Source organism: Typha latifolia, chromosome 14 (genome assembly GCF_019914945.1).
Source record: "Typha latifolia isolate L0001 chromosome 14, TyphaL0001v2, whole genome shotgun sequence".
In the NCBI taxonomy this organism is placed as follows: domain Eukaryota; kingdom Viridiplantae; phylum Streptophyta; class Magnoliopsida; order Poales; family Typhaceae; genus Typha; species Typha latifolia.
Window position 1 is genome coordinate 9,396,011 of NC_133099.1, and position 25,325 is coordinate 9,421,335.

At 37.0% G+C, this 25,325-nt stretch overlaps 4 protein-coding genes across 12 annotated transcripts; 3 read left to right on the top strand and 1 right to left on the bottom strand.

Annotated features, from left to right (window-relative positions):
* Positions 1-1,939: 1,939 nt before the first annotated feature.
* On the bottom strand, positions 1,940-6,397 carry LOC140801395 (uncharacterized). Of its 3 annotated transcripts, none has more exons than XM_073156497.1 (5): positions 5,412-6,397; positions 4,734-4,770; positions 3,631-3,867; positions 3,506-3,553; positions 1,940-2,570 (listed from the first exon to the last, which is right to left on the bottom strand). In XM_073156497.1, exons 1-5 carry the CDS (start codon positions 5,714-5,716, stop codon positions 2,154-2,156), a joined length of 1,044 nt encoding a protein of 347 aa, XP_073012598.1. In that variant the 5' UTR covers positions 5,717-6,397; the 3' UTR covers positions 1,940-2,153. The 3 variants fall into 3 exon arrangements, with proteins under 3 accessions (XP_073012598.1, XP_073012597.1, XP_073012599.1); XM_073156496.1 differs by having other exon boundaries at positions 4,713-4,770; positions 5,412-5,854; XM_073156498.1 differs by having other exon boundaries at positions 4,713-4,770; positions 5,438-5,561.
* A 4,108-nt stretch (positions 6,398-10,505) lies between these two features.
* On the top strand, positions 10,506-13,783 carry LOC140800667 (pentatricopeptide repeat-containing protein At1g11290, chloroplastic). Its single transcript, XM_073155437.1, has one exon. It carries the CDS (start codon positions 10,629-10,631, stop codon positions 13,026-13,028), a length of 2,400 nt encoding a protein of 799 aa, XP_073011538.1. The 5' UTR covers positions 10,506-10,628; the 3' UTR covers positions 13,029-13,783.
* Positions 13,784-14,900: 1,117 nt separating this feature from the next.
* On the top strand, positions 14,901-17,642 carry LOC140801509 (probable purine permease 11). Of its 2 annotated transcripts, XM_073156685.1 has the most exons (3): positions 14,914-15,149; positions 15,807-16,125; positions 16,246-17,642. In XM_073156685.1, exons 2-3 carry the CDS (start codon positions 15,999-16,001, stop codon positions 17,343-17,345), a joined length of 1,227 nt encoding a protein of 408 aa, XP_073012786.1. In that variant the 5' UTR covers positions 14,914-15,149; positions 15,807-15,998; the 3' UTR covers positions 17,346-17,642. The 2 variants fall into 2 exon arrangements, with proteins under 2 accessions (XP_073012787.1, XP_073012786.1); XM_073156686.1 differs by lacking the exon at positions 15,807-16,125 and having other exon boundaries at positions 14,901-15,149.
* Positions 17,643-18,355: 713 nt separating this feature from the next.
* On the top strand, positions 18,356-24,929 carry LOC140800703 (bZIP transcription factor 1-B-like). 6 transcript variants are annotated; one of them, XM_073155490.1, is made up of 14 exons: positions 18,356-18,534; positions 18,670-18,692; positions 18,791-18,856; positions 18,984-19,049; positions 19,138-19,224; positions 20,030-20,116; positions 20,225-20,284; positions 20,387-20,559; positions 20,653-20,707; positions 22,069-22,111; positions 22,191-22,459; positions 24,022-24,099; positions 24,209-24,334; positions 24,418-24,929. In XM_073155490.1, the coding sequence occupies exons 3-14, from the start codon at positions 18,806-18,808 to the stop codon at positions 24,547-24,549; spliced, it is 1,227 nt and encodes a 408-aa protein (XP_073011591.1). In that variant the 5' UTR covers positions 18,356-18,534; positions 18,670-18,692; positions 18,791-18,805; the 3' UTR covers positions 24,550-24,929. The 6 variants fall into 6 exon arrangements, with proteins under 6 accessions (XP_073011591.1, XP_073011596.1, XP_073011590.1 ...); XM_073155492.1 differs by having other exon boundaries at positions 18,359-18,534; positions 18,670-18,856; positions 20,387-20,417; positions 20,496-20,559; XM_073155494.1 differs by having other exon boundaries at positions 18,363-18,534; positions 18,670-18,856; positions 20,387-20,417; positions 20,496-20,559; positions 22,194-22,459.
* Positions 24,930-25,325: the final 396 nt, after the last annotated feature.

Genomic DNA, 25,325 nt, shown 5'->3' on the forward strand with positions numbered 1-25,325 from the left:
AACCAAATACTACCCCCACTAAATCTAAATTACTAAATTAAATCTAAATCATTTTCTCAAATAAAAGACTCTTATTTTTGAATTATACGCATTCCCACGAGTGGAGCTTTTGCCCAAAATAGCCCCATTTTTTTTAAATTTTTTATCAAAATAGATTACCCTCAAATTTATTTATCAAATAGGGTCTAACTCACTGTGGCCCTAATAAAAACGCTGAACTAATCAATGTTTTTAAAAACACTAATTAGTTCAGCGTTTTTATCGTCAAACAACTTTTTCCCTAAATTACTAAAAGATTAAGTTAAAATGATTTATATATATATAATGCTGAACTAATCAGCGTTTTTGCTCAAGAATAAAACGCTGATCAGTTCAACATTTTTATTAGGGCTACAGTATATTTATCAAATGTGATCTAATTCACTATAGCCCTAATAAAAATGCTGAACTGATCATCATTTTTAAAAATGCTAATCAGTTCAGAGTTTTTATCACTAGATAATTTTTTCCCTAAATTACTGAAAAACTAAGTTAAATGAATTTATATACATAAAATGCTGAAAAGATCAGCGTTTTAGGACCAGATTTGCCCAAGAATAAAACGCTGATCAATTCAACATTTTTATTAGGGCTACAATAAATTAGATTCCATTTGGTAAATAAGTTTGATGGTAGTCTATTCCGGTAAAAAAGTTTTGGAAGAGGGCTAGTTTAGTCAAAAACTCGATTAAGAGTACTTTTATCTTTTTTATCTGTAAACTTATTGAGATATTTCTTAAAATTTAGCAAAAGGTTTATATTGAAGCGTATATTTGCATATGAAATTTAGAAGATAATTAAAAAAGATAAGAAGATATATGCATTTTAGTAATCCTCATCGTAGTTTTAAGACCTTTTACGGTACGTTTGATTAATTATTTAGTTTAGACAAGATTATATATAGAATAATTAAATAAAATTATTATAATTATTCTCGATAAAGAAAATTAATAGCGACGCAATTACTATTTTAAACTGATGTTGATTATCTCAAGTTTAAATTTCGTCATTAAATATGCTTAAATTATATTATATTAAATCAAAATAATTAAGTTAAATTTAAACTAATCAGAATTAAAAGCAAAAGTGATAGAAGTAATAGAACAAAGTTAATATAAAAATGCTTATAAAGCTTTTTAATACAACAATACTTTAAATAAACAAAAAGTACAAAATACTAATAAAAAGGTCAAAGAAATAAAAATAAAATTTAAGTAATTGATATTGTTAGTTTGTTATTTATATATCTAAATATTAAATTAAAAAAAAAAGTAAAGGGTAATTATAGTAATAAAACTTTTATTCCTACGCTCGGGATATATCATCTAACCCTTTTCTCGGAATATGGCATCTGATTTGGACTCATAATTCGAATATTATTTTTATACTAAATATGAGATTATGTGAGATTTATGTCTATTATTTTCATACTAATTATGAGATTATGTGAGAACTATGTGATAACTAATATAATCTAATTTTTATATCCCTCTAAACAGAAGCACCCAGGAGTAAGTGAGTCAGACCAAAAGAGAGTTTTGCAATAGTTTTATTATACTAAAAGTCAGGACTAATGGGTTCTAGACCACAGTTTCAAAGCTTGGACTTTTTATGTCACTATATATATATATATATATATATTAGATATGAACAGTAAATTTAGTCTCACCAAACTTTTTAAGCCTATATCATAAGCCAATCTAGAAGAGTGTTACAAATTTGATCTACTACAGGCTGGTTTCTTATGTGCATCCACACTAACCAACTACTACTCAACCAAATTATTCATACCAAATAGTTTGACCAAACCTTTTGGAAGTTTATTGCATCTGACAAGCATCTGAGTGGAAAAGCTTGAACTGATTCATGGAGCATGACATAGATTTTGGCTCATGCAGCATGAAGATTGAAGACATGACAATTTATTTTCCCTACAAGTGATACAGATCTCAAGCATCAGATGATACCAATCAAATAATGTTCTCATCAGTGGCATGGGGATCACAAGATCAGTTGAAAAAAAGAAGGGAAATAGCGATACAATCGGCTCATCCTAATTGAGCAACATTACAAAGGTTAGATATCTAAAGACAATTTCTATACAGAGATCACCATCAATGCCTATCTCCTCCACCACAACAACAGCTGCATAAGTATGCTGAGCCCTTGGAACACCGCAACTTTACGCATTTTACTTGCAAGCAACCAGAGCAATTGGGTTTGCGGAATCGGATTCGGCAGAAGCAGTTAGTAGTAAAAGTGGTGGTGGTGGCATAAGTGGTGGCGGCAGTAGGGTTGGTCTTACAAGTTTTCTTGGGGAGTTGGAGGGTTTGTCGAATCTTTTTAAGCCGAGTTGCAGTTGTGACGCTCTCCATTTCTCGGATAAACTTGCATAGGTGGCCGATGTAGTCTGGATACAGCTCTAGATTGCAGTGGCCTCCTCCTTTGATCCACAAGGGCTCGTAGGGTTCCTTTGATAATTTCCATAACCCATTCCCATGCAACCAATTCACAACATCATCCTCGGTTCCCTGTAATGGCACACGATCACAATTTCAGTAAGATAATAAAGGACATATATGTAAATATATACATTTATATTTTGATCACTAAATCCTTGGTTTACTATCTAAAAGCACTAGAATTAATATAGGAAATATCATCTAGCCTGACACTAGGAGACTTCAGAAAGTCCATGAGAGACAAATGAAAAGTCCAAAACAATATTGCTGAAAAAGTAAAGCGCCAGAGTGTAGCATTATGTGCTCTAACCGCTACAGGCTGTAGCATGCGTCATGTCCATGCAGTTATTCAGATTTAGAGACAGGATACTCTCTCATTATCCATCTGTACTTGATTTACTGGTGGAAGGGGTCTCACCATCAGCCTGGTCCTAAATCCAAGTAGGAATCCCTCACAGCATTGACTTAAGAGTCACTTTGCATGGAAACTTCACCATGATCAGAGCATTTCCATGTCATCTAATAGGGGCAATGATTGCGTTTAAGATTATGACTCTCTTGGCCAAAAAGTTGCATCCAAAAATTTGCATTCTCTGATATTAAAGTCATCTAATTGCAAATCTAGAGGTTAAAAACTTGGAACAATAATCATTTATTAATTAATCACAGAATGAAATGCAGAAATACAACTAGTTATCATGTACCCACTATCCAGAGATAAGATAAGCATAGGTGCCCAATAACCTAAATATACCTGATTAAAGATACCATCTGACTAGTTCTTCTCTAAAATTTTCTAGTGATCAGCATTCTTAATGTAGCAACATATACGTGTAATCAATTGAAAATTCCAACAGTATCAGAATATGAGTATAAAAAACAATCTTAAAGCATGTGCAATAAAGAAAAGACGATAGAAATTCCAAATGTCATTCAATACAAGAGACAGATTGCAAACAGCTAGACATGAAAGAAGAGACATAAATTTTAAATTAATTACTTACATGAATTACAAGAACCGGGCATTTCACCTTCTTAATTTTGTTAATGTTCTGCAGAGCAAATTTCTGGTTATTAGCTCAAATGCACAGGTCTCCGAAAAACAATATAATCAACTAATGATACTTACTTTATAGATGTCAAAGCAGAAAGTGAAATTCACATGGCAGACCACACGGAGACCTGACAATATAGCACTGTGAAGTACTACACCTCGCAATCTTGGCAAGCGAGCTGCCAAGTGCAATGTTGGGCCACTACCAACAGACTGCCCATACAAGATCAGATCTTCCTGACTAACTCCATATTCAGTTTGCAGACACTGGTATACTGCTTCTATATCAGCATATGTGTTGGGTTCACTTGGCTAGCAACAGAAACAGAACTACAGAAGATTATATATTGCTTTATCCAACATGTAGAAAGCAATTAATTATATGGTCAATAATTGTCTGAGTGCAAATCATTCATCTTGGTTTCCTTGAGATGAACATAAAGCAGATGCCTTTTGTAGATAGAGCAGCCCTACAAGAGCCCTTGAGTCAAGCAAAAAGTTTTAGGGTTCTCTAGAAAGAGTTTTGCAATAGTATGAACATTTGACCAAATTCTCACTTCATCCATTGTTATTAAGTTAAATCGCATTTTCAAGCATTTCTGATAAGCCCAGAAAGCATTACTTTGCCTTCACAAATTTATATTCAGTCAAGTAGCTTTGCCTTGATATGCATTTATCACAATGGTATCGCCAGTGACTTACATCAACTTATTGCTAGCGATAAGTTAAACCTAGTAGGCCAAGTAATAGAGTAGTGTGATCAGGTAAACTATCAGGAATTTTTGAACCCAGCAGAGGGCAGAATTTGTCTTTGAATCATACCATGCTTAATATGACATGCTAATTTCACAAGAAACTCAGGAAAATAAATAAATTCTTAGCGACTGCAGTCCTACTTTGCAGATACTAGTGAATTTTTACACATATTCGTACATACATCCTATTTGTACCAATTTCCTATGCTGAATGACCCTCTTTCTTTTTGGTGATTCAATGATTTGCACATTAAAAATGAATTAAGGTAGAATACTCATCAGGAGAGACTATCTATGCTTATCAGAAAAGTTTTTACATCCCAATGCACCTTTACACTCTGTCTGAGAAATGCATATACTTTGCACTTTCGTGTCACTTCCTCAAAGAAGATAAGGATTTACCACTAGAAGAAAGTGACCAACCTTACCCGTAGACGCTCCATATCCAGCATAGTCGAAACTGCAAATTGTAAGATAAATAAATAAAAATCTCATCAGAAGATGAATTAAGTAGATAAAAGGTTCAACTATTGGCTCAGGAAGAAATAATTTTTGTACTTACAACAAGTGTGCATAAATGAAGAAGGTTAAACAAAACATTCATCTGTAAGTGTCGATAAACACTACAAAAAAAAACTACTTTCCCAATTTGATATAGGCAATTAGACATCACTACTTGATTAAAAAGAAATTATTTAGGAAATGGCTAAGGAAGTAACATCAAATTATGAGTTATATATATCTGATCAGTCATGCCTCCGTGAGGTAAGCAGGCACCAAGAGATAAAGTGATATAGTTCAAATACTATGCCAACGTAGTCAATACAAAGAAAATGTTCCTCTTAATACTTGAAGGTGCTAAACCCCTACATCCCTCTAATTCTTCTTCATGTGGGGGTCCTTAAAACTATTAGCAATGTGCCACTTCACCTACTACTGCTCCTGGTCTTTTGAATCAACTGTTTGCTATTTTTCAGAGAAACAATAATTCTAATAGAAGGAATAACAATCTCTTTGGGGGCAATCTAAAGGTACTAATTCTAAACACAAAGGATCATAAGAGCAAGAAAGGAATACGCATTGAAACAAAGCTCCACTAACCCCATCAAATTAACCCTGAGATTGACCTTAAGCTGCACAAAGAGATCATAGAGCTGGCCCAGATCGGCGGCATTGCCATGGGAGTAGAGCACCGTGAGCCGGGCATAGGGATTCTTCAAATAGAACGCCACAATCTTATTCCCACACCTGGTGTCCAACATCAGGACATCCAGCGAATTGTCCCGGGGTATCCCGGAGGCGACGAGCCGGCCGTTCTCGTCCTTCTTGATGCTGTAAGTCGGCGGTTCGGGCGGGAAGAAGGCGAATTTCGCCGCCAGACTCGAAACCGAGCACCCCGAAAGCATCGAGATCGATCCAACTCATTGACAGAGGAGAATTCTCATAGGACGGCAAGAGAAAGGTGTGAGCTTTCCCCCCTTTGCCTGCAGCCGGGAAAATCAAAATCTCTAGGGTTTTGGCTCAAACGGAGGGTTTTTGGGTGTGGGTTTTTGAAGGGGAAGATAGTGGTCCTGGAAAGGTGGCTCCTTTCTTGGAAAAGTTGATGTGGGTCTCTCTCTCTCTCTCTCTCTCTCTCTCTCTCTCTCTCTTCAGGGTCTTTCCAGGGTTCTTGTTGTAAAGCTTTTGGGAGTTTCCTGAGCTCAAAAATGGAACACCACCAATCTACTACTATCACCACAAACTGATTGGGCCTTTACAAAGAGGAAGAAGAGCAAAGTAAAGTAGTAGTAGTAGTAATATAGTAGGGTTGGGGGGGAGGGGAGTTAGGTTGGTTGGCTTCCCTCTCTACTTACCCTCTCCATAGGGTTGGTGGCTTGAGTGGGCCTTTGGAGTGTTGAAGAAGGGAAGAAGTCAGAGGAAGGAGAGAGAGAGACAGAGAGAGATTTTGGCAAGCATTCCTGGCTCTCTGTTTTTGAGCTCTGTGTGTTGTTAGGGTTTGAAGTACACTCTACCTCTCACTCTCTACTCTCTACTCTCTACTCTCTACTCTGCACCCTCTCTACTCTCTACTCTCTCCTCTCTGTCTCTCTCTCTCTCTCTCGTGGTGGAAGGAAGATGGGAGTTAGAAAGTTTCACTTTCATTTATTAATCAGACTGGTTTTCATTTGTTTTGTTGGAGAGAGTACAGACTTCAAGAGAGAGAGAGAGAGAGAGAGAGAGAGATTACATTTATAAAGTAAGATGGTAGTTCAGTGAAGGCCATGCATTGCAACAGCAAATGAGACAAACCCAAACAATTGTTTTTTTGAATTAAATTGCAAACCAAAACATGCAATGCAGGTGATCTGACATGGTGTTGAGTATTGATGTGGTTGGGGGGTTTGGCTCAGCTGTCTGCCCAAATCACCACACAGCATTCTGCTCAAATCCAACTAATCTCCACAATTTTTTTGTGGTTATTATTTTATTTTATTTTAACAAGAAAGAAAGGTATACAAGCAAATGATCTAGAAGAGCAGAAAAAACTTGAGTAATTTCAGACAGAAGAATAGGGTTGATCTTTAGCCTGGTTCGCTAACCGGTTAGCACGTTGATTAGCCTCCATATAACAATGGAGAGCTTAAAGCGAAAAAAGAAAAAAAAAATGTCGTTCAAAATGTGTTTCCATTTCTAGGGAGCGGTTGATCGGATATTAATAATTTGAGCGAGAGACTTGAAATTTATCCAATAGTAAGTTTAGTGAGCTTATAGCCTAAACTTTTAAGCAGAACAAATTGCAGCAGGGCTTTCGCCTCGGTGGGTAAGAGTTTAGTTGTTGTGCATATCCAGTAGTGTCGGCAAAGAAAGGACTGTGATCTATGAAGCTGGCAATGAAAAAACCAACCCTTGCTCAAGTCGAGTTCGGAGAGGGATCAGGAGAGAACAGATCATCAATGCGAATTTTAGTTAAGCCTATAATAGATAATATCTATGGTTCACTAGAGCACTAAGAGTTGTGCAACTTATAAGTAAAATTGAGGTGTTATTCTATCATATTTCACAATGAATTAGGAGCAAGTGACAATCTCATACTTTGTATCAAAATTATTATACCTTCTTATATTTTTGACTAAATTAATATCTTTGCCCTAAAGAAATTGGTGAATAATGAGGACTTGTGTGTGTGAGGGTGAGTGTTAATTACATCTTCTTAAATTGCAACATCAAGGAATAGCACAGCAGTGTCTGACATTAGGGAACATGACAACATTGCACTTCATTTATGTGCTCAGGTAGGCAGTCCATTTTATTTAGGAAATAGTTCAAACATATCTTGGATTAGGGTTAGGGTTAGGGTTAGGGTTGGGCCCTTCTCCTGTTCATTCCAAGAACTGAACAGTCCAATCATCCACTATGCAAACAACTTTGGTGGGTCTATCTTATCTTATCTTACACTCTTGAGAAAGATGGAGAAGTACAAGAGATTTGAATCAAGATGAGTCATGAGCCCCACATAAAATCTTATAAGAAAAATCAACCTAAAGTATTGTTACTTTTCACCCATGGACTATGATTTAGTTTATTATACTATATCCTTGTAAAATAAAAGCTTACAATTTATTCATTAAAATATCTAAACTATAACAATCTTTTCTTTGAGGATGCAAATTTATTGTAGTATTTAATAGTAATACAGAAGCGTAACTTTGATGTGGATCAATTTGTACGAGTAAATCTAAATGTGCTACTAGATGCACGTCAATACAATTCACATGTATCTAACCGGCTTCAATCACACCTAAAAAAGAATTAAGAGGGTTCTTAGGATTTGAGCGAGTATAAGTAAAATTATCATATATACACAATCAATGTGTTGAAATGCCCGACTCCACGTGAGTTGGCCCTATAGAATTCCAATCCATAATATCGGAGTGTTGAAATATAATTTAACATATATATATATATATGCATTATTTCTTTATAGATGTGAAAAAGTCAACCATTTCATATTTTAATGTTGAATATATCTTGATTTGCTCAAAATAAGGGAGGCATAGATAGGCACTTAAAACTCTCCCTTTTTTTTTCTTTGCTTTCTTTGAGAAACATGAAACCCAATTATTTTACTCTCCATTTGAAACACTTTAAGCCAAAACAAGCCCCACTTTTCACTCAACCTTCCAATTTGCCATACCCCAAGCCCTAGATTCAACTAACTAGTTTTCTTTTTGGGGGTGCAGTTAGAAAGAAATAATCCTATTCTATGGCATGAAAACGTGAGATTATTAGACATGTTGGACTAAACAAAGCATAATTAGGGTTATTATATGCAGCTTATGTGGGTAAATTAGTATTAACCCTTGGATTCTGAGCCATTTGCTTGGTGTTAGGGTGCAAAGATTAGGTTCTTTGAACAAAAGAAAGAGGTAGAGGATTCTCTCTCAATGCTGTTATCTCTAGGGGGTTGTGTGTTTGTCTTTTAATTGTTACCTTGAACTATGATGGAGTTAAATTTATTCTTCAAAGTTCAAAGAGCTACACATTGTTCAACACAAGTAACTACTTGACAATGGCTCAAGTTAATTAGACCACTAATTAGAGGGGCGAGAAGAGGAGGAAAGCAAGAGAGACCAACAAAAAAAATAAAACAAAAGGATGAAAAGAAGAGAAGTGGATTAGAAAAAGAATTGCCTTGCTACTGTTAACATCACCGCTTCGGATCATCTCCGTGTTGAAGCAATCGTCATTTCCATACTGAAGCAATCGCCGTTAGACTCAGCTCTCCTAAGAGCTAGTGTGAGCTAGGCTATCGAAAATACTGAAGTTGGCTCACTCAAGCTCAGCTCGATAAACTCAAATTAATTATTGACAGAAAGCTAGTACTAATGCTACTTAGCCTCGTAATACTTCTGTTACATTGTTTACTTTAGAGATCTCTAAAAGAAATATATTTGTGCCTTACCAAAGTTAATTAACAAGGAAGTGCTTTTGTGAATGAATAGTTAAATAGCTAGAAAATACCACCAAACAAACTTTGTCTCAACTTAAAAGCTCAAGCTTCTAACTTGAGTTAGGACTCTACTTTGCATGCCAAGCTTTAAATTTCAACTCATGGAAATACCCCCTGAGCTAAAGAAATTTTCTTTTCAAACATTAATTACTAGTAATCACTCTTTCATATAGATATTTATTATTCTACCTATCCATTTTGCTTTTAATTGCTCATAAATACCTTGAGTTAACTCTTATGCATAGAAACTAATATTCCCATTACTCTCAAAAATAAAAAATAATAATAAAATGCTAAAAATACTCCTCATTTGATCTTAAAGACTAGTTTAAGTTCTTTTCTCTACTATATCTTAGTCTTAGAAACTTACTCAGGATATAAAAGTCATTCTGATCTATAGTTAATTTAACTCATCTATATGGTAAGTGTTCGTTCACAGGAACTAATTAATATTTGTGTTATTTTTTTTAAGATATTAAAAGTAAAATACAGGGTTCGATGTTAAATACCTATATAGTACGGTGTGAATAACGATAAAACCAAAAATGTAAGTGTTTATAATAATATCCCTTAGAATATTCATGTATGATAGCTAGCTTTGGTAATGATCAAGCAAAGTATAATTAAGCATGAGCCTAATCAAGCTTAATTTAAACTTGAGATTCAAGCTTAATAAGCACTTTTGCTAACTAAGAGTATAATAAAAATACTAAAAATATTAATTGGTTATTACTTATTTCTAAATTATAATTCCAATTAAAAAAAAAGAATTCATCTAAAAATATCTTATTTATGCATACACCACTTATTCAAAACTATCTTATTTGTATATATTGTTCTAAAGTTTATATTTACAGTTATACCCTTCACATTAATTTTTAGTTAATTATTTTTAAAAAAAAATTATATATAACACCCTATCTTTTAACATAATTATAATTTACACTATATATATTTTACTATTTATAAATCGAGCCTTATAATTTAACATATATATATATATATATACACACAGAAAACATCCCGATGTTATATGATTAGTTAAACTTAATCAAACTTCTAGGCTAAGTTAACTATTTAAAAAAATATTTTAATTATTTTAAAATAAAATATTTATATTTAAAAAAAATATGGTGTTAGTTTATTTTTTGTACTTATTCACTTAGTGTAGAAACCAAAGGCCACTTAGTATTAGTTATGTAAGGGGAGATGGTCTAACACAATATAGGAATATATCAAGGGGTTATTTGTATATTCCCCTTTGTACATTTTTCCAACCTCACCCTCTTCTCCATGGAACACCAAAAAAGCTCACTCCACAAGCTAAAATGATCTCCACCCTTCATCCCTTCCCCTTCCCTCCTCCTCCCTCCTCCTCCAAACCCCAAACCCCATCTCTTCCCACCTCTCCTCACCTCCTCCTCGACCTCTCCTCCTCCCCCGCCGACCTCCGCCGAATCCTACCCCATCTCATGAAGCGCGGCCTCCACCGCGACCCCTTCCTCCAGACCAAGCTCGTTTCTCTCTTCTCCCGCTTCGGCAGCCTCAGCGAGGCGTCCCTCGTCTTCGACTCCATCGATGGCGGCGACAAACCCGACGAGCTGTACCACTCCATGCTCCAGTCCTACGCCAAGCTCGCGCCTTTGCACGAATCCCTCGCCTTCTTCTCCTCCATGAAGCTTGCTGGCGTCCGCCCTGTCGTCCACAACTTCACCTACCTCTTGAAGTCCTGCGGCGAGAATTCCGACCTGCGACGCGGCAGGGAGGTGCATTCGCAGCTTATTGCTAATGGCTTCTCCTCAAATGTCTTTGCTCTGACCGCCGTCGCCAATATGTATGCAAAATGTCGGCGGATTGATGATGCCAGGAACGTGTTCGACAGAATGCCTGAAAGGGACTCGGTGGCCTGGAATGCGATTATTGCTGGCTATGCACAGAATGGTCTGGCGGAGGCTGCGCTGGAGATGGTTATTAGGATGCAGGAAGATGGGGGGACGCCGGATTCGATCACTTTAGTTTCTGCTTTGCCTGCGTGTGCGAATGTCGGGTGTTTGAGGATTGGAAGATCTGTTCATGGGTTTGCGATTAGAGCGGGGTTTGAATCTTTGGTGAATATTTCGACTGCGCTTGTGGATATGTATGCAAAGTGCAGAGATATTGAGAGAGCAAGGTTGGTGTTTGATAGGATGAGGGTTAAGAATGTCGTGTCATGGAACACAATGATTGATGGGTATGGACAGAGTGGGAATGCGGAAGAAGCGCTCGGGCTGTTTAAGAAGATGTTAGAGGAAGGGATAGAGCCCACAGATGTAACTGTTATGGGGGCCCTACATGCTTGCGGTGATCTGGAGGATCTTGATGAGGGGAGGCGTGTTCATGAATTACTGGTAAGGATTGGCTTGGGATCTGATCCTTCAGTTATGAATGCACTGATCACCATGTATTCAAAGTGTAAGAGGGTAGATCTTGCAACGATGGTTTTTGAGAATTTGCAAGTGAAGACTCTGGTATCTTGGAATGCAATGATCTTAGGTTATGCACAGAATGGGTGCTCCAATGAGGCTGTAGGACTTTTCTCCAAGATGCAGCACGAGCATGTAAGGCCTGATTCTTTCACTTTGGTTAGTGTGATTCCTGCCCTTGCCGACTTATCGATCTTAAGGCAGGCAAAATGGATTCATGGTTATGCTGTTAGACTGTATTTAAACAGGAATATCTATGTGGCGACAGCTCTTATAGACTTGTATGCAAAATGTGGGGGTGTAAATATTGCACGGAGGCTCTTTGATTCAACTAGTGAGAGACATGTGACGACATGGAATGCAATGATAGATGGTTATGGATCCCATGGTTTTGTTGAGGCTGCAATTAAGCTGTTTGAAGCGATGAAGGACAGCCCTGTGAAGCCAAACGATGTCACATTCCTAAGCGTTCTGTCTGCTTGCAGCCATTGTGGTTTGGTGGACAAGGGAAGGAGATACTTTGCCAGCATGGAGGAGGACTACGGTTTCGAACCTCGGATGGACCACTATGGCTCCATGGTGGATCTTCTTGGCCGTGCTGGAAAGCTTGATGAAGCTTGGGACTTCATCCAGAAGATGCCAATGGAACCAGGTATTAGTGTCTATGGTGCCATGTTGGGTGCCTGCAAGAAACACAAAAATGTCCGTTTGGGGGAGGAGGCTGCAAAGCGGCTCTTCAAGCTAGAGCCAGAAGAGGGTGGTTATCATGTTCTCTTGGCAAATATCTACGCGAATGCTTCGATGTGGGAGGACGTGGCTCGAGTGAGAACTATGATGGAGAAGAAGGGGCTACAGAAGACTCCAGGATGCAGCTTCATTGATTTGAAAAACCAGCTCCACACATTCTATTCTGGGACTACAAATCACCCACAAGCTGAGAGGATCTACACAAGGTTAGCTCGTTTAATAGATGAGATCAAAGCTGCGGGCTATGTGCCTGACATGGATTTGATACATGACGTGGAAGAAGATGTGAAAGAACAGCTCCTCAACAGCCATAGTGAGAAGCTAGCCATCACATTTGGGCTTATAAATACCACCCCAGGCACCACGATTCAGATACGGAAGAACCTCCGTGTTTGCAATGATTGTCACAATGCCACCAAGTTCATATCTCTGGTGACAGGGCGGGAAATTATCGTGAGGGACATGCAAAGATTCCACCATTTTAAGAATGGTCTTTGTTCGTGTGGAGACTACTGGTAGAATAGGGGAAGTCCAACATCATGAGTTACAGTTTTACCCTGTGATTTCAGTTTGATCTTCATCCTCAAAGGCATGATCAATACATTGGTGTGGAATACCTTTGAGCAACCTTCAATAGCTCATCAGTTGGCTGCTCTGGTTTTGCTAATATTTGACAGAAAGAAATGCTTCTGAGCATGGTTGGTAGGGTGCATTTCCTTCAATATATGGAATTCATGAGGATGAAGGTTACAAGTTACACCCTGATGAATTTTGGGCCTCTGAAAGCCAGATAAGAATGTGACTGCTGATAAATTCATAGATGATTTGGAGACTGAATAATTTAGTTGACATAGAAACCAGTTACAATTACTCTGTGCTGATGATGCAGCATGGTGAAATCACACCATCGTCGGTGCTGTTTTTCCCAAGCAGGTCAGTAAATTACACTGTCTGCTTGATGCATGTCAGGAAATCAAATATTCTTTTTCCGTTCTCAGGACCTAGTACTTGTAGTTTAGGGCCTGTCAACCATAGCAAGTGTACGAAAAGCTGATTAAGAAACTAGTGTACCATATAGTTAGTAGATGAAACTTAACCAACAGTTTTAATGTTCCACCAAGGAGATATAGTTAGCTACTTCTTTCCCTAGAATGTAATTTGAACTCAGTTCTTGGTTGTACTTGGGGCTTGATAGTTCCAACAAATTTATTATAAGCTATGTATATGTACTTTGCATTCTGTCTAATAAATTTGAATCAAAACACTTTCAAAAATTGGCCAACTTGCTTGAACAATTCTCTTGTACTTTATAACATTTGTCTATTTAGGATGCAATTTTCTCTGGTATGTCTCCTGAGTTCCTTGGTTCTCATGGATTTGCTAATAATTCCTTTTGTCTATACCTCCAGAGTAGATTATTTATGTGGCCTTAAATGTTTAATTTCAGGTAGTGCTTTACAAGGGTGAATATTCATATATAAAGTTGGCTCAATAGCCAAAATCTATTTGAAAGCACCCTTTACAAAATAAAGATTTGCATGTGGAAATTCCAGAAAGGGCCAATATGTCCTACATGAAATGTCTGCAAGGATAAGGGCATCTTTGTCTTTTACTGTTACATGGTTAGGATCTGGATCAATGGCTACTTAAATCATGGGGGAAAAGAGAAGTTTTTGAGGAATATATGTGCAATGAAAATTTACATAGTTTTTTTTTTCTTTTGGAGAGAAAAGGGATTTTTACATAGTCGCCCCTGAAAATATTTCCAAGGCAAAGCTCCTTAGTAATTTCAATCTCTCAAATTTTAAAGAAATCTTTAAATAAATCGAGAGCATATACAATCTGCAAGGCAAAGCTCAAACTATTTTTCTTTTTTCACAAATAAATAACATTGTAAGCATAACTAAAAGATTTTAAAACTTGACTTCATAAATAAGTTTTTTCTTATTTTAAAATACACCTTATTAAATATCATAATAACTAACTATATTATACAGTTATAAATACTATTTATTGAAATCATATTTTATATCATATATTAATCAAATTACTAATTTATGCTACGATGCTTTTATAAAAAATAAAACATAATTTTCTCATCTTTTTATTCATTTTATATCACATTAAAAATTAAAATTCAAAAGTAATTATTACAGCTTATTCTAGAATATAGATGAATATAAATTTGTAAATTTGAGAATAGCAAAAAGAAAGAAAAAAAAATATTTAATATATAATTGCCTTTATTTCTAAAGTAAAGGATCCCCTAGTAAATAGTTAATTCGACGAGGGGTTTATTGACAATCCTCCACATGTTAATTACCAGCCTAGCATAAATCCGAAGTTAGTAGTGGGGTTCCCTGCAAAAATGACCAAGAATAAGAAAAAGAAGGGTTGCAAATTAGTTGGAGTGAGAGCACGAGAAAGAAAGCTTTTAACGGAAAAGAGCGGCGCAAAAAGAGTATCTATCTCAAAAGAAGCATCGTCGTCGTCCCTTTCTTCGTCAAAAATTCACGAAAACCCCCCTCCTCTTTCTCTTAATTCCTCTTCTCGGTCTCCTCCTCCCTTCCTTCCTTCCAACCCAACGACGTCCATAGAAGGGAGGCATGGGTGATCCAAACATCCAGCTCCATACGGGAGGTCAGCAAATTTTCTCGATTCCCTTCTCCTCTTCATCTCTGTTTTCCGCCTTTTTCCCTTTCTAATTAATTCGTCTATTGCGATGATTTAGGGCTAGGTTTTACTCCTTTAATTGATTTATCCTAGAGGAAGATCTAGTTTATTCATCTTTTTGTGCAAAATAGTCGGTGCCAATCGACGAAATCCTCTTTTCTCCGGCATGTTTGTGGGAATTAAGTTTCCTCGATCTCTCTCTTCTATCTCGGAGTGAGAGGGGGAGAGAGGTGGGTGCATTGGAGTTGTTCGGCCAACGGACTGAGTCGAAACGGAGGCCCAAAGTGATGGGTCAACGATGGGCCCACCATTAGAAAGTCTCCCTTCTCACTGCTCTTGCACTTTTAGTTCAAAAAGACGATGCTTTGATGGAATTGGAACTCGTGTTTCTAGAACTAGGCGTTTGGAGAAAAGAAAATGGCATTGAATTCAATCCGTTTGGTTTAAATTGAGAGTCATATGTGCCTAGAAATATTTTAGTTTAGTGCCTAAAGTTCTGATTCATAAAAAAAAAAAATCCAACTGTCGGAAACCTCATTATTTTTCTTACTTTCTTGCTTCACAACAATATTGAACTGAAGTTTACGATCTGATTTTGTCAAAGCCATTGCTGTTCTGTATCAGATAATCAAAGGTAAAGGACCTCAATTTATTTCTAGATTGGATTGGATATTAGTTCGGCTGAGTTTGGACTTCATGAAGGCAATTAGATTCTATCTTGATTGGGATCCAATCGAGTAATGTGCGTCAACCTGCCATCAATGTGCATTCCACAACTTTCACGTTTGCTGTTTGTCAAATTTTTACGTTAACTATATGGAGGAAAATGCAGTCCTACAAAAAATGAAGAAATTTTTTTGCTTTTGCGAAAACCGAACTGAAAGAAGTGTGAGTCAACACTTGCTGCTAAGAAGTAAATCTTCGGTCGGACCATTATTGACTAGTATGTGATTACTTGATTACAAAATTCTAGTCTTGAATGTTCATGGTGTGAGCACATTATTTATTATACATCCAGACTAATCCTGTGCTTTTTGGTTGTGGTAATTAATCTAATTCTCAGATCCAGGACCATCAAATGATTCAAGACCTACTTACAGATCTCCACCACAACAGTCCATATTCAGATACTGGCAATGGTGGTTCATGGTTGCCCTCAATATATTCTTCCTTTTAGCAGGACAGACAGCTGCCATGCTCCTTGGGAGGTTCTACTACAACCAAGGTGGAAATAGCAAGTGGATGGCCACCTTCGTCCAAACTGCTGCCTTTCCATTCCTTTTCCTTCCGTTGATTTTTTACCATTATCGCAAGTCTGATTCTACAACTGCCCCTTCCCCTAGTCCTCCTCTTGCAAAGATTGCTCTTATCTATCTTGTGCTGGGCCTCTTCGTGGCCGCTGACAACTTGATGTACTCCTACGGTCTCTTGTATCTTCCCGTCTCGACTTACTCCCTCATATGTGCGAGTCAGCTTGCCTTCAATGCAGTCTTCTCCTATTTTCTCAATGCTCAAAAGTTCACTCCGTTGATATTCAACTCCGTCATCCTCCTCACCTTCTCTGCCTCCCTCCTTGGGGTCAGCGAAGACTCTGATAGCTCCACGGATGTCTCCAAGGGAAAGTATGCACTTGGATTTATGTTGACACTGGGAGCATCAGCAACCTACTCGCTCATCCTCTCCCTAATGCAACTAACTTTCGAAAAGGTTATTAAGAGGGAAACCTTCTCGGTTGTATTGGAGATGCAGATATACACAGCTAGTGTTGCGACTTGTGCATCGGTTGTTGGGCTCTTTGCGAGTGGGGAGTGGAAGAGCTTGAAGGGAGAAATGGAGGGATATGGAACAGGGAGGGTGTCCTATGTGCTCACTCTGGTATGGACTGCTATATCTTGGCAGGTAGCTTCTGTAGGAGTGGTTGGTTTGATCTTTGTGGTGTCGTCGCTCTTCTCCAATGTAATTAGCACACTGGCTCTGCCAGTGGTTCCTATCTTTGCTGTGATCTTCTTTCATGATAAGATGGATGGAGTGAAGATTATGGCCATGCTTATTGCTATATGGGGATTCATTTCTTACATCTACCAACATTATGTTGATGACTCCAAAGCCAAGAAGGTCATAGCTGATGCCTGGAAGAACAGCGGGGAAATTTCTAGTGTCTAACTCTCTTGATAAATGATTCTCGGTTCAAGTCGACGTGGTTGGAACCTTGAAGTTCTTTTATGGATGATGAATAAAAAGAGTTATTCTGACATGGCTTTGCTCCAGCAGGCATCAGTAATTGTTCTTTTCAGTATTAGATGCTGCTGCAATTATTACTTCATTTATTTGAATAAAAAGTTTCTCAAAGAATGTAATCTATATTGTTCTTTGCTAGTATACAGAAAGTCTTCTCCTTTTCAAATGAGCACATGATTGAATGTAAAGTTTCTAAGTTATTTTTATCACTTACTCCTCCAATATGGTTACAGAGACTAAACATCAGTAGTTTGGGATAATGTGTTGTTGGAAAACAGTGTTTTGGTGTGCTTGCAAACTGTTTTGAAAATTTAAGTTGGTGAGATAATTAAGTTATCAAGATGATTGGATTAATATTATAGTTAACTATCAAACGATAAGGTGTGGATTTGTATTTGTTAGCAAATAGAAAGAGATAATGAAAACAGAAGGCTTATATAGTCAAATTATAAGATGTTATTTATAATTTTCTTTACTAATAGCAGGAGTGATTATATGAATTAATTATCACACGATAATTAATCCATGAGCGAAGTATACATATGCCTTTGTTTTCTTTTGAAAAGAAATAGACATCCAACTAAATAAAGTGATATTTATTTAAAATATAAGGAGTAAAATGTACCTTTCCCAAAAAAATAAAAAAATACCCCAAGTAGGGTGGCTTTCTGTGATTTAGTGGGAAGACAAAGATCAAATTAAAAAAATAATAGAAAGATATGGGTGTGAATTAGAATAAATATATAAGATAGGGTGTTAAATGATAAAAATGCTTACACCCCTCGGTGGTGGATATCGCATCTCCAAGTCGCAAATCTTGAGATTTATTTAGCGGAATACTCCTCGAGTCATCGGAAAGGGAAACCCGTTTCCCGAAAGATTTTTATTTTTTATTTTTGTTAGAAAAGCCCACGGGTGGTTCCGTTTCCCCAAGTTTTCTGCGTTTCTCTCACCGATTCCCTTCAATTCTCTCCTGCTACCCGATAATTCCTATTTTGCTCCTCACCTTCTCTCTCTTCCAATCAATCTTCCTGCCGTCTTCGTGGAATTCGACGAGCACTCGAGCCGTGCGATCCCGTTCCCGTATTCATCTCGCTGGATTCGATCTCCAACGGTACGCATCGATCTCGATTCGTCTCCTTGCTGCTTGAAGATCCCCTTTTGATCTCGATTTCCACACTTTTGCCCTCTTTTTCCACTTCGAAGTGTCAGTATTTGTGTTGATTTCTGGGGGTTTCCGAAAAATTAGGGTTTTGGGGGCAAGATCAGAAGGTGAGCTTAGGTGGATGTATTCGTCGCTCTTCTCCGTTTTAGCATAAAGATGGATTGAGTGGTGGACTAAGTGAGTTAGATTGTGAGGATTTGAAAAGGGGTATTAAAGAATCATGGGAAGCAGCGAGGCAGAAGCGAAAACTCCGAAAACATCGTCAGCGCAGGTACTAAATCCAATCTTTTTTTTTTAAAAAAAATATCTATGGAACGATTTCTGTACAGTTTTCGTGGAAGAGAAGGAAAGGCGTTCTTTTTTAGTTTTACTTTACTGTGCTGGGTTATCTTGTTCAGGAACAGCCACCAACCACTTCCTCCAGCCCAGCCGCCCCGGTCTACCCTGAGTGGCCTAGCTTTCAGGTGGGCGATACTTTTTAGCTTTGTTGTTGAGAATTAAAATTTACTTGTTTTAGGTATCTTATGAGCTTGCAAATTCCACTTCCAATAGGCGTACTCGCCGATTCCGCCGCATGGGTTCTTTCACTCGCCTGTGGCATCGAGTCCCCAAGCTCATCCTTATATGTGGGGAGCTCAGGTGCTATTTAACTTTTCTATGGTTGTCTTGATTATTATTTTTGCAGTGAAATGATGTCTGGGCATCATAGGCAAGAGAGATGTGTAATATACAGAAAGTGGATTAGGGAACTCTAAGGGAATCTTGTTTTGAACATCATAGGCAATCATGGTTAGACATGGGATAATTGTTATTGATAGAGATGTCATGAATCATGATAATCAGTTATGGATAACATTATATTTGGGACAGGTTTTTTAGACATATTATTGCTTAGGTGTAGTTGCACTATCATAAGTGATGTAGTCAGCAGTTAGCTGACTCATATGCTGGACACTGCCAGAAAGTTCTGTAAAAGATAAAGTCAGGTAGGTGAAATAGCTTCTTTGCAAAACCTTGTGATGAGACGGATTTTCATCTTTCTTTTACTTGTGGATAGACAAGAAATTTTACCTTTTTCTTAACCTTGGTTAATCCATAACAATTGTTGCATTGAACCCTTAAATACAGTAATCCATAAGGAAACTCGAAAGTCAATTGACTATAGAATGTTTCAGTTGTAATTTTCTGCTCTTCCCTATTGAGCAATTTTGTTATTGGGATTACATATGAAAGGATTAAATGGAATTGCATGTGTCTCAAAGATTTTTGATGTGGTTAAGAGATGGAAACCTCCCTAAGCTGTATCTTTATTTATTTGATCTGAAGCTGTGACATAAAAACTAGAAAGAGGTTCCAAACACATGATTGTTGGTTCTAAGAGTGAATAACGTATATGGTGATTAGTGGTTCTGTATGTTTGTTTATGTTCTCTCCTTTCTTGCAGCCCATTATGCCGCCATATGGAACCCCACCACATCAATATGTCATGTATCCGCCAGGAGGGTTATATGCTCACCCATCTATGCCTCCGGTATACTATATGCCAATATGTGTAATTGGAATCTGACATCCTCTCATGAACACCATGTGCTGCTAGCAACTAATTTCTTTTTCTTTTCATCTTACAACCATTGATCAGGGCACACATCCATTTACTCCTTATGCTATGCCGTCTCCTAATGGAAATGCTGATGTTCTTGTAAGTGGGATATCTTTTAACTCTTGCATGTAGGAAAGGCTTTAACTTAATTTTTGGTGCATTTATCATCATTGAAGCAACTCTATGAATTTCATCTTCTAGGGAGCTGCACCTGGTAGTTCGGAAATGGATGGTAAGTCATCTGAAGGTAAAAAAAGAAGTCCTCTCAAAAGATCCAAAGGAAGTTTAGGTAGTTTGAATATGATTACAGGAAAGAACAACAATGAACTGGGTAAAGCATCTGGGGCTTCAGCAAATGGAGTCTTCTCTCAAAGGTATGTAATTTAAATGGGGTCATTATCCTATAAGAATTTCTTTCATTGTTTGTGAACTTTTACTATCATTGAGAAAATCGTGGTTTTTTGCAGTGGTGAAAGTGGAAGTGAGAGTTCAAGTGAAGGAAGTGATGCAAATTCTCAGAATGTGAGCACCAATAAAAGTATTACTTTTGATTTAGGGATCTTTGTTATATTGGTTGGACATGAGAATAGCATAAATGCATACTACCAGCATGTGTTTATCATGATATAAATATATATCTATCTTTCTAGCCTAGTATAGGGAAACCTTGTCGCGTGTGCATCGTCACATGTTATTGCTCCCAATCCTAGTGATGTTTGCGGAGTTACTGGAGCATAATTTTTGAAAATTTCAAGTTGAGTTTCTTTAGAAGAACTTGTGAGGATTTTTTGGAATGTTTTGAAGTTGATGGCTCTAATACCAAATTGATATGGAGTGGAATAGGACACATACCAATATAGGGAGATATAAGGAGATATGTAGATTGACGGCTTAAAAGAGGAAAGAGCATCAGTGGATCCCTTTTTTTTGTGTCTAAGTACCTTTCTCTCTACTAGCATGAAATAGATAAGTTATGGAAAGATAACCCACCAAGCCTATGGGAAAAGATGATCAAACCCACTTGGTGTTGTAGGGAAAAAGAGAGTCCACCTAGATTGTCGGGGCAATAGAAAGTGTGTCTACTCGAGAAGGGAGAAGGACAAGAAGAAGGTAGAAGAGACATGGAAATCTCCACAAGAATAATATTTCATTCAATTTTTCATGATAATTTGTTTGCATTTTTGAAATTTCCCTCAGTTTTATATAAAGAGACGTGGAGATTACATCAAATCACAATCTAAACTAATCAAATCTTTCCTAACCTTATCTATAATCAAACTTGAACTCTTTCAAATTCAAAATCAACCAAATCGTAAAAAAAATCTTATCCTATAACTTACGAACGATCAAATCTCCTAAGTTTAGGAGTTTTAATCAAATAATATAATCTAAACAAATCTAGCTACAAGATACATTCAAAAATAAAAAATAAAAATTATGTTACCTATAACAAGATGATGAGCACATATTGGGAAAAGGTGCTTGTCATGATGTGGTTATCTATTTCTTTGTCATGATGTGAGTTTTTAGGAACATATACTGGTACAACAGCTGTGATATATGAATTATACTGATTAAGATTTTGTAGGAGCCTCTCTAGTTTCATAACTTTGTTAAACGCTTATTTTGCTAGTTCAGAAAAAAATTATTTAAGGAAGTTTTTCTCTTTTCACTCTTTTAACTTTAGGTATAATCACCTCTTTTCTTGGATATTTATCTTCTTTTCCTGTTAAGATGTAGTAGGTGTTGATACACATTTAATTTATTTCTTGATTGAGATGGAATCAAGACTTGAAAGTGGTTGGGCACAAAATGTTTCTCTTAATGCTGTTTCATTGAGGTCTTCTGGGCTTTCTCATATTCTTATAGTTGAACTTTCACAGGATTCACAGCCAAAGACAAGTGCTGGACAAGAATCATTTGATGGTACACCTATATAAATCTATTTCTAGTTCGGTGCCAATGTTATCTTTGATAAACTTGCTTGCTTATCTATGCATGACAGCAGAGACCTCTCAAAGTGGCATCACTACACGTGGTTCTCAGAATGGCGTAACTCGTACACCATCACAGGGAATGTTGAGTCAAACTATGCCCATGATGCCGATGCCAGCAACTGGTGCACTTGGAGGGGTTGCTGGTCCCACTACAAACTTAAATATAGGCATGGACTATTGGGCCACTCCAAGCTCATCGCCTATTCCTCCAATACGTGGAAAGGTTCCGTCTACTGCAGTCACAGGAGCTGTAGTTCCGGCTGAGCATTGGATGCAGGTTTTTGCTTAGCTTGCACTTTTTTTATCGGGAGTGCTACCAAAGTTCCTTTATTATGCTGATGTGGTATGATGGTTGATCAACTGGTTGGCATAATATTTGTTGGTCGTTTGTTCTAATGATGGTGAAGAAGTTTATGTTTATATATACAGTGCCTATTGTAGTTTCAGTCTGTAATATAACCTTTACATCCGGTAATAATAAAAAGTAACGGTGCTATGCTATATGTTAAAAAAACATTGTTGTTTTCTTCCAACTTTCAAGCACTTAATCTGACAAGTTAGTGAAACTTACATTTACTAAACCAGAAAAATGTAATTTACTTGGTGATTGTAGTGCACCTTAGAAGTGTGAGATGCCCTAGTGTTTCAATAAAGCTAATGTTCTTGATAATAGTTTCGTTAACTTCACATAGCAGATTCAAAGTTTTAGTACAAACGATGTTGTTCTTGTGACTTGTGAGGTCAAGATATTGTCTTGCTTATTGTAATTTCTCTTTGCAACTTGCCACTTAAAGAATATACACTCACTCGAGAGTTGTTTTGAAGTGATGTGTGGTCATTCATAGGCTAGATAAAGTAGAAACCAGTCAGTAGTAAATTTTAAGCTATTCTTACGCTTCCTTAATTGAGCTTGAGTAGACAATGCAGGAATATATGCAAGTCATTGTCACTGTACAATTTAAAAATCAGTCCTGCTATCTATAAGCGCCATGGATCCACTTTTCTGGTAATGATGCCTTTCTTGCTATATTAAAATCCTTGATGAGATACCAGCATCATTAAATTGGGTGCCTTTGCTGTTTGACCAGATAATGCATGCCCGCTAAGGGTGGTACATTATGCATGTTAATGTGGAATTCTGATAGACTATTGTCTTTAAAGATCAATATTTGTATTGTCAATATACTAGTCCATTGTAATATTTCCTTTCCTTGATTGAGAATGGGAAAGATCTATATATTTATGCAGTCACTAGGATGATAAATTGGCACCATTTCCGTAAACAATTGAAATTATGCTTTGATACTCTGAATTTCAAGTTCCGGTGCTGATCAATCCAAAGATTATTGAGGAGGTGGAAGTTTGTATCAACAATCTAATTTTGATTTTCAAAATGAAGTATATAGGATGAGTCTGTTTTTTATTTTGACATGGAGAACTATAGTAGAAGATTAATTCTAAGATTGAAGCAGATTGATATGGATCTCTAGAGGAAAAGATGCAGGGAAAAGTAGTAGGAGAAGAGGAAAGAAAAGTTAAATACAGGAACTACATGAGAGATTTGGAAGAAATCTTTCCCTAGTCCTGTATATGTAACGTTAAGTACTTGCATATGAATCCTAGCCATGGATAATGACACTACTTTGTTATGTATCTCTAAGGAGAAGAAATTACCTTTGCAATAGTTGAAAGATCTAATTCTTGGACTGCTGTACCAGAGGCCTTAAGCCTGATTTTTAAGTGGAATGAGTGAGTGTATATTCTTTTCTACGTAACCTTGTAAGTACAGAAAACTATTGGAGGCATAGTTATCTTTACTGTCATGTTGGCAATATTCAGGATGAAAGAGAAGTCAAAAGGCAGAGGAGAAAGCAATCCAACAGGGAATCTGCACGTAGATCCAGGTTGCGCAAGCAGGTAATAGCTTGCATAAATTTTTATTGAAAACCTCTGTGGATATTTCTATTTATTTTCCAGACTTAATAATAAATTGTGATTTATTATTTAATATCTACTATTTTTCCAGGCCGAGTGTGAGGAGCTTGCTCAACGAGCTGAGGTTTTAAAGGAGGAAAATGCTTCCCTAAGAGCAGAGGTGAACCGGATTAGGAAGGAGTATGAAGAACTACTTTCTCAGAACAACTCTCTTAAGGTGATGAAGCATTCTGTGAGCTCCTAGTATAATCATGTGCAGCACATTCCTGGCAGATACTTATTGTCATTTCAATTTTGCAGGAAAAACTCGGGGACATTCAACGAAAAACGGATGATCCAAGACTTGACAGAAACAAACATAATTCTGGTGATGACAATCATGAAAAGCGGTCAGATTGTGATGCTCATCCTGAAGAAGAAAAACAAGCATAGACTGATCCTTAACCTACAGCCAGCATGCTTTGTGCTATGTCCTGAAGTCTGATTCTGACTATAGATTATTCGCACTGCCAGACGCAGTTTGATAAAAATTGAACAATAGATTTGCTATAGTTACTCGTTAGCTGGAATATTGATACTGACCTTCCTAGTCTCAATCTCATGGACATGTAGAGTAGCCTGATTTCACTTTGTCAGCTAACTCATGGATGTCTTTCTTGTGTCTTACCTTAGTTGTATGTCTTAATTGCTTTTCTGCTTGTATACTATGTCAATGACTAGTAATTATTAGTGCTGTAATGTTGGTGTATCATTGAAGATGTCAATAGAGTGCACATTTTGTTTAATAAGAAATTACAATCTTTGTTCTCTTACCCAGGTTCTATAAGAACGTACCAGGTGGAATATTGACCCTATTGTGAAACTTTTTATTGTTAAATTATCATGAATGGTATTTGCAACAGCATCTTCCGATAGAAATCATTAGTTATATTTGTTACTTGTCCTTGACATCTGAATGACCTCAGTATGTTGATCTAATATAGTAACAAATTACTATATTCCAAATTTCCAATTGCTGAAAGAAATTTGCTCCAATCCTGAGTGCATTGGCTTCTAGCTCAATATGTTGCTTCTAGTTTGGATCATGTCTTAACACTATTTGTTTGGAGACTATTGATTATAAGAAAAAAGGTGTGGAATTCAAAATCAGGTACTGGAATGCTTTGAACAACATTTTCTGAACTTCACAGGTATAATTTTACAAGGCT